Below are 7509 nucleotides of genomic sequence, written 5' to 3'. Positions count from 1 at the left end.
AGATTTTGTTTTGCTCACTATAGCACCACTGTCTGGCCGATCAGGGTAAGACATTGTGCGTGAGTTGCAACAGTGAGTACTACCTTCTCACCAAGTTTCACGTCTCAACGCCTTATGGTTTGGGCTCCACGATCAGTTTTAAGGCAGAATAATAATAATAATAATAAATATAGCTGATAGCAGCAATTATAAGGGTTGAAGCACCGTAGGGCCTTTAAGCCCATGTTCTGGACTATATTAGGCATTTCTAAAACATTATGCAACAAAGACAATGCACAAACTGCAAACAAAATGTCAATTCAATCGGAAAAGCGGTATTGTTGTTACATCCACTTTAAATTTGGTCATTGTTATAGCATGGCCAAGCCCCATTTCTTTGTATGTTTGTCCTCAGAATGAGCCCTGCACTTCATTCTTGGACCCCTAATAATAATAATCATTAGAAGAACAATAGGGTCTCCGTACTTTCAGTGCTTGGGCCCTAATAATCCTTAGAAGAACAATAGGGTCTCCGCATTTTCAGTGCTTGGGCCCTAATAACTTTGTTTTGTCAGAATTGAGTAGAAAGAAATTTCTAGCCACCCAGTCTTTGATTTCATTTGATATAACAGCAACAATATGTAAAAAATAGGAATTTCAGAATTAATGGGTTTCATTGACACGGTTGCACCATATCTGCATACAGTAGGCAGTTTGGAAGAAAGCCCAAGAGGAGAGGTACACCCCCAGCAGCAGACAGAATTTCTCTAAATTCTAAAACAGGTTTACCATGTATTCCACAGCTGTGGAGATGAGACCATTGTACCAGTCACAATGAGACTAAACATGTATAGTTAAATTATTTGTTTACATAGAATGTGATGTTTTGTACTGTATGGATCTTAGGTGAGATGATTCTGGGCTGAAAGGGAGATGAGGAGGAGATAAAGGAGTGAGGAATGAATTGCAATTCTCCCTCATTGGATGTCTCGGGTAGGGATGCTAACTTTTTGAGAGATTTCTGTTGATTTTTGCCAAAGTTATTTTATCAGGAAGTGGAGCTCATTGATCTTGGCACCAGCCTTACAAAAGTAATCCTAAGTAATTCTAAGTAAATGGCAATTAATGTTACACATCCACAGACATCAGGAGAACCGGGACTTTTCCCGGTGGGCCGGCCACGAAACGGGGCCGTGATATCCCAAAGTGGGCCACAATCACTGATATATAAATAGAACGTTTAACTGCCAGAAGGAGGTGAAGCCACTGGAAGTGTTCGAGCGGCCATTTTAGTGATGAGATGCCCAACCTCTCATAGAGCTACAATGACTGACAGGAGAAAACACCCCCGCTTCACCGTCTCCGACCTGCGGATAAGACAGTTATGGATAATATCCGTTACGAGGGAGAAGATATATGCGGACTTTAAAAAAGTCAGACCGTGATTTCTAAATTGCCTTAAATGCCTGGGATTTGCTTGTTTTCACATGGAAGTGCTCTCTGTAGTCAGTTTAATTCATTATCCTCCAGTCGAACCCATATCAGTTTAATTTTAACCAGCTTTGCTTCATGTGTCTCCCTCCCTCAGCAATTATTGTACCGTCTTATACTGTTTGTACATGTTTGCACATGTACTTTATGTAGAAATGTGTAGGTCTTTTAGTTCTGTGTATTCTCATGTAGTTCTGTGTTTATGTTGTTTCATGTTGTTTTTATGTAGCATCATGGTCCTGGAGGAACATTGTTTCATTTCACTCTGAACTGTACTAGCTGTATATGGTTGAAATGACAATAAAAGCCACTTGACTTGACTTGACTCAATCTCAGCACCTGCTGCGCGTGTGATAGAGGGAGAGCGCGCACTCTTATTCAAGTGGCTGTGAGAACAAGGCACTTTTTGATAAAAACATAAAACATGTAACTCTGAACAGTCACTTCGATTATCACAATAAATAAGTCTGAAAATGTTTGTATCTTACCTCAGTTTCAGTGAACTTGTTTACATTCATCTGATCTGTTCACTGATGAAGTTTGTTAGAGGTGGATACTGTTTGATATACAGTAGATATACATAACTTGCTTGGGCTTTCAAGAAACAGGAAAAAGTCCAGACTTTAAATAAATAAATAATTACTTGTGTAGGACGTTTGCGTTGCAGGGATGTACATGCAGATATCAGATATATAATCGACAAATATTTACTCGCTGAAATGAGATGATTTCCTGTTAAGTCAGTAGGGACATTGGAATGTTTGGGCATAGCAATATGGCGGCGCAGTGGCTTTACTGATATGACATCATGAGCAATCCAGTTCTATATATATATATATATTAGTGGCCACAATATGACGAAGGAAGCAAAAGAAAAACACATTGCCACAGTTTGTAGATTCCACCAGCAGGTTGTAATGAAGTTTGTGTCCAAACTCTGAAAATATAGCTGAACATGAAATTATGTCCCTGACGATCAGAGTTGAAACAAACATTTATGAGATTTGTGTTAAACTGTTAAATAGGTCATGGTTTATTTCTCAATTATTATTATTATTATTATTATGTTTAAATTTACAATTTTATTTATGATCTAATTTATATTGGTATTTTTCCACCAGTTGTGGTAGAGTGATTTTTAAGTCATTGCAAAACGGGCGAGAGTAAAATGTTTGTAATTGGTATGATATTTTGACCACTTCATTATTTTGATTATATTTTCATTTAATTTGAAGTGTAATTTCAATTTAGAAATGTTTTTGGTTAAATTTTTTGGTGTTTCAATAAAATAATAAATGTTTTCAAAATAAAAATAGACAGGTAGAAGTGAAGTGCATGCAGATACAATCACTGTTTATACTAGCAATGATTTGGATGTCAGTATATGAAAATGATTAATAATACTTACATAATCTGTCATTTAACAGAGCCTACATCCAAATTCTGACCAGAATCACATTTTTCATGCGTATAAAAGGATCGTGTCACTGTCATACATATATGCCCTACAATCAAGGACACAGCTAATGCACAAAAGAACGTCATTTTCAGTTCTTCTAATTAATTGCATACAGTCCATTTACACTACTAACTTCTTATGCACCAGTGACATAGGCAGCACATTCATGAGGGAATGGACTATATAATAGGACGCAGATGGTGAGAAAACCAAAGAAAACCTCCGAATTAAATTTCACTTTATCCAGCCCATCTGTGTGCTTGCTAGCATGAAACTACAAAAACTTCATGGCCAGATTCCAGATGTCTATAAAGCCAACCAAATTGGCTGTGGTGCATGATTAATGGCACGATCACACTCTTTGATAATTGGACAATTGCATGTGCATGTGCTCATCTTTATTTAACTGGCCATAAAAGGAGGAGAATACTGAACAGGAGCAGCAGAAACACCAGGAAACACAGCAGCAGCAACAGCAATACTACTATTACTACTGCTACTGCTACTACTACTACGGTATATTCAAGGTAATCTTGTTCTCCTGATGCACTCCGGTGTTCATTTCTGTTTGAGTAGAGGAAACGATATGATTACTGTCCTTTATGATAACAGTTTTCCTTAAGGTACTGTTACGATACCTTACAAAATACAGACATTAGACATGCTGTTAGATGGTGCTGTCACAGAAAATCACATAATGCACAATAATTTATCTAAACAATAAATAAACAATAAACTTAAAAATTACTTTTTTTGCCATTTTTTACCTCATATGTAATTTCCACCATTTTATTTACAGTCTTTCGCACAAAGATGTTTTTAAGGGTTCTTCTCATTAGTATCTCACTCAATGTATGGTTCTGTGAGTCTACTAAAGGTAAGTGTCAAAGTGATGAATCTTGGCAAGTACTACCCCGAGTCTTGAAATCTCATTGAAGTGAAGTTTACTTTAAAGGATGTTTCAGCAAATGTTGCTTTCCAAACTAGATCCAGTACTAGAAGTGTTTTTATGATCTTTCTACAGTGAGAGGTACAGGATGTACTAATACACAAGACACAGACACCACCCTTGATGCTGAAACACTCATGGAGAAATGTAAATATGTTGCTCGAAGCTGCAAAGAAATTCGTGACAAGTATCAAATTAAGGATGGTAAGCTTATCTTTCTTTACTTTTATATCTGAAAAAATATAAAAGAAAAATTTACATGACACATATCTGCTTCTGTTCAAGCAGATGGCCTCTACTATCTCACCACAGCAAGTGGGGTGCTGTACCAGACATTCTGTGATATGACCACTGCCGGGGGCGGCTGGACACTGGTGGCCAGCGTGCATGAAAACAACATGTATGGAAAATGTACTGTTGGTGATCGCTGGTCTAGTCAACAGGGCAGTAACCCAGACCGACCTGATGGGGAAGGGACATGGGCAAATACTGTCACATTTGGAACAGCAGAGGCAGCGACAAGTGATGACTACAAGGTATAATTTATACATTTTGCGTTTCTTTACATTTATATAAACATTGTATTGTTATTATTATTTGTGATTATTATTATTTATATATATATATATATATTTTCAAATATCATTATCTACAAATGACAGTCTGTTTTCCTCTGTCACAGAATCCTGGATACTTTGACATTGTGGCACAGGATATATCTGTGTGGCATGTTCCTAATAATGCTCAATTACAGCAGTGGACTTCTGCCTCCATCATGCGTTACCACACTGAATCTCACTTCTTATATCTCAACAGTGGAAACCTTTTTAATTTGTTCAAGGTCAATGAAAGTTTGATTCAATTTCAAGTTTGTTTTGTGACAAATAATAATAATAATACAATTTCATTTATCCTTATCTCCTAAATTTTAACACTTAATAATTGTTTCAGTTTATCCTTCCTTCCTTATCCTGTCTTCATTTGCCCAGAAATATCTGGTGAGGTTTGGAACAGGAACATGTCGCACTGATAATGGACCTGTCAGTCCAGTAGTGTATGATACTGGAGATGAGGCATACACCAGAAATCTGTATGGACCTCGATCAAGAGGTGTGGTAATATTTCTTAAGGCAGAAGTTCTCAGTTCAATATTTTTTTAAAGATAGACCAGTGTAGACCTTATTCACAGTTGTGCCATTTTTTATTTTTGATGTGAATGAAAACAAGGCTGTCAGAGATAGACTTACCATCTCTTCAATGGCATGCACAGAACAAAGCCGTAAAAAGCTCATTAGATCACATCTGTTGTGATCAGTTGTCTACTGAATGTTCTTGGAAATATATTTGTTCAATGTAGCCTTGTTGTCATTCCCGTCAAAATCAAAGATGGCTCTGCTGTCTATAATTTGTCAAAAACTTTAGACATCTACTTTTGATAATCAGCCTGCCATTGAGCAGGTTTAATAAATCAGATATTTTGATATATCTGTATAAATATGTTAGGAGACAGTAAAATACCATGTTTATTGCTATATATATTTAAGTTAAATCCTATAAATTTTCCCACAATTCTGTATATCTCTAGGGGAATTTGAGCCTGGATTCATCTCATTCAGAGTCTTTAATAATGAAAAAGCAGCCATGGCTATTTGTTCTGGTGTGAAACCAACTGGCTGTAACACTGAACATGTGAGTTGATACAATTTTCTTAAACTGAAAACTAAATTACTGTTTTGGACACAATATATTTAGACACTTTAGTGCCTTGTATGTGAAAAGGAAACAAGCTGTAATTGTAACAAAAATCTAGCATGATCAAAAAAAAAAAAAAAACAAACAAAAAAAAAAAAACAGCTGCAACATCAAAAGTAGTTGGTAATTACATTTTGTTGTCTGTAATTTAATAATAGTAATTATTATTATTATTGCAGTACTGTATTGGTGGAGGTGGACACTTTCCTGAGGGCACTCCTAAACAGTGTGGAGATTTCCCAAGTTTCGACTGGAATGGCTATGGTACTAATGCAGGTTGGAGTGCATCCAAAGAAGTAACTGAAGCAGCTGTACTTATTTTTTATCGCTGAAACTTGATACAACTCAGATTAAAGTATTCCAGAATAATCAGTTTACCTAGCTTCTCTTTATATTTTCTGTTCAGTGAGAAATATCACATTGTTTAAAAAGGTTGAAAGACAAACAAGTTATTTTAAATTTGAAAAATAAGTTGCATATACTGTACTTCTACCATTTGCTCTGTAAGAATGAATGATTTCAATGTAATTAAACTGGGTGTATGGTGTAACTGTAATACATTTTGCAACTCTGATGAAAGTACAAGCCATCAGATTACCTATTTGATTAACAGTTTTTGCTACTTGGTTACATCAGTGATAACATTTCAAAATCAATATCCTTGTTGATTCAAACTACTTACTGCGCATGGTTTCTTTTAATTTTGCAATTATTTAAATGTGCAAACAAATATATAATGTAAAAATAAAATCAGTATAGCAGGCAAACCAATGGGCTACAGTTTTAAATTTGAGCATTCTTATACAATTGACTATGCCACCCTGAATTACACCCAGGGAACTACTTTAAGTTTACATCCCCAGAAAAAAGCTCACACAGGTTCATTTGTGCCAAAAACAGAGACACAGGGTTCCACCTCAGACAACATTAAAATATAGATCAGAAAAAACACAGAATTGTTAAACATATGGAAGACATCACATGATATCGCATTAGACATAACATTTTAATAAATCATAAAAAGAACATACATCTCAGGTTAAAAGGTGGCCACAATGATTTCACTGAACTATAGGGTAATAAAAAAAATCATTCACTATTTAAAAAAATATATATATTAAAAACAGAGATGAGCCTGACCATGGGAGACAAGACTATACAAGGGTGTGGTCCAGAATAGCACCCCACATGTATAGTACAACTGACCTAAAGGCACACCTTAAGGAAAATTAGCTTGACAGGAAACAGGAAAAGATGACCCAATCGCAGGAATGCAGGAAATAAGGGCTGTGTCCGAAATCGCTCACTTGTTCACTCATTCACTATTTCCTATATAGTGGATGTCTGTGAGTGCCCTATATCAAGCTAGGAGTGAACGAAATGAGTGAGTGAATTCGGACGCTGACATATACACGGAGCGTCAGAGAGAGCACTGGAGATGACGCAGAAACAACTTCATCACATATGAACTTTTATCTTACATGTAGGATAATAATAATAATAATAATAATAATAATAATAATCATCATAATAACAATTATAATAATTTCTATTCTTATAAAATGGTATATACAATTAACCTCACATTTAACCCATTAATATATTTTCATAATTAAAAATATTAATACTAAAAACTACCAACAAGTATAAAAACAATAAATACACATATCATTTTTTTTTTTACCATCTTGACACTCTCCCATCCAAACTTGGCAGCATTTCAAAGCACCGAGAAGAGATGACATGTGCACATAACGCCCTCGTGCGACTGTAATAAGTACTAAAGTTATAAATAACAACATCCATTGGATATTAGACGTGGCACACACATGAACAGGTGAAACAAAATTAACTCAAGGAGGACTGAAAAGGGAGGTGT

The 7509-nt window shown here is 35.7% G+C and overlaps 1 protein-coding gene across 1 annotated transcript; it reads left to right on the top strand.

The window, feature by feature from the left end:
- Nucleotides 1-3312: 3312 nt before the first annotated feature.
- Nucleotides 3313-6388, top strand: LOC127431863 (intelectin-like). Its single transcript, XM_051682478.1, has 8 exons — nt 3313-3456; nt 3729-3806; nt 3954-4082; nt 4167-4414; nt 4561-4719; nt 4868-4988; nt 5464-5567; nt 5810-6388. Exons 2-8 carry the CDS (start codon nt 3743-3745, stop codon nt 5960-5962), a joined length of 978 nt encoding a protein of 325 aa, XP_051538438.1. The 5' UTR covers nt 3313-3456; nt 3729-3742; the 3' UTR covers nt 5963-6388.
- The last annotated feature ends 1121 nt before the right edge of the window (nt 6389-7509 follow it).

The sequence above is a fragment of the Myxocyprinus asiaticus genome, chromosome 41 (genome assembly GCF_019703515.2).
Source record: "Myxocyprinus asiaticus isolate MX2 ecotype Aquarium Trade chromosome 41, UBuf_Myxa_2, whole genome shotgun sequence".
Taxonomy (NCBI): Eukaryota; Metazoa; Chordata; class Actinopteri; order Cypriniformes; family Catostomidae; genus Myxocyprinus; species Myxocyprinus asiaticus.
The sequence above is the reverse complement of the archived record's forward strand: the minus strand, read 5'-3'. Positions and strand labels throughout refer to the sequence as shown.

Bases quoted from the DNA above. Each gene is read 5' to 3' on its own strand.
- LOC127431863 (XM_051682478.1), top strand. From the start codon at position 3,743: ATGTTTTTAAGGGTTCTTCTCATTAGTATCTCACTCAATGTATGGTTC. The intron at 3,807-3,953 runs GTAAGTGTCAAA...ATCTTTCTACAG, and splicing joins GTTCTGTGAGTCTACTAAAG to TGAGAGGTACAGGATGTACT. The intron at 4,415-4,560 runs GTATAATTTATA...CCTCTGTCACAG, and splicing joins CGACAAGTGATGACTACAAG to AATCCTGGATACTTTGACAT.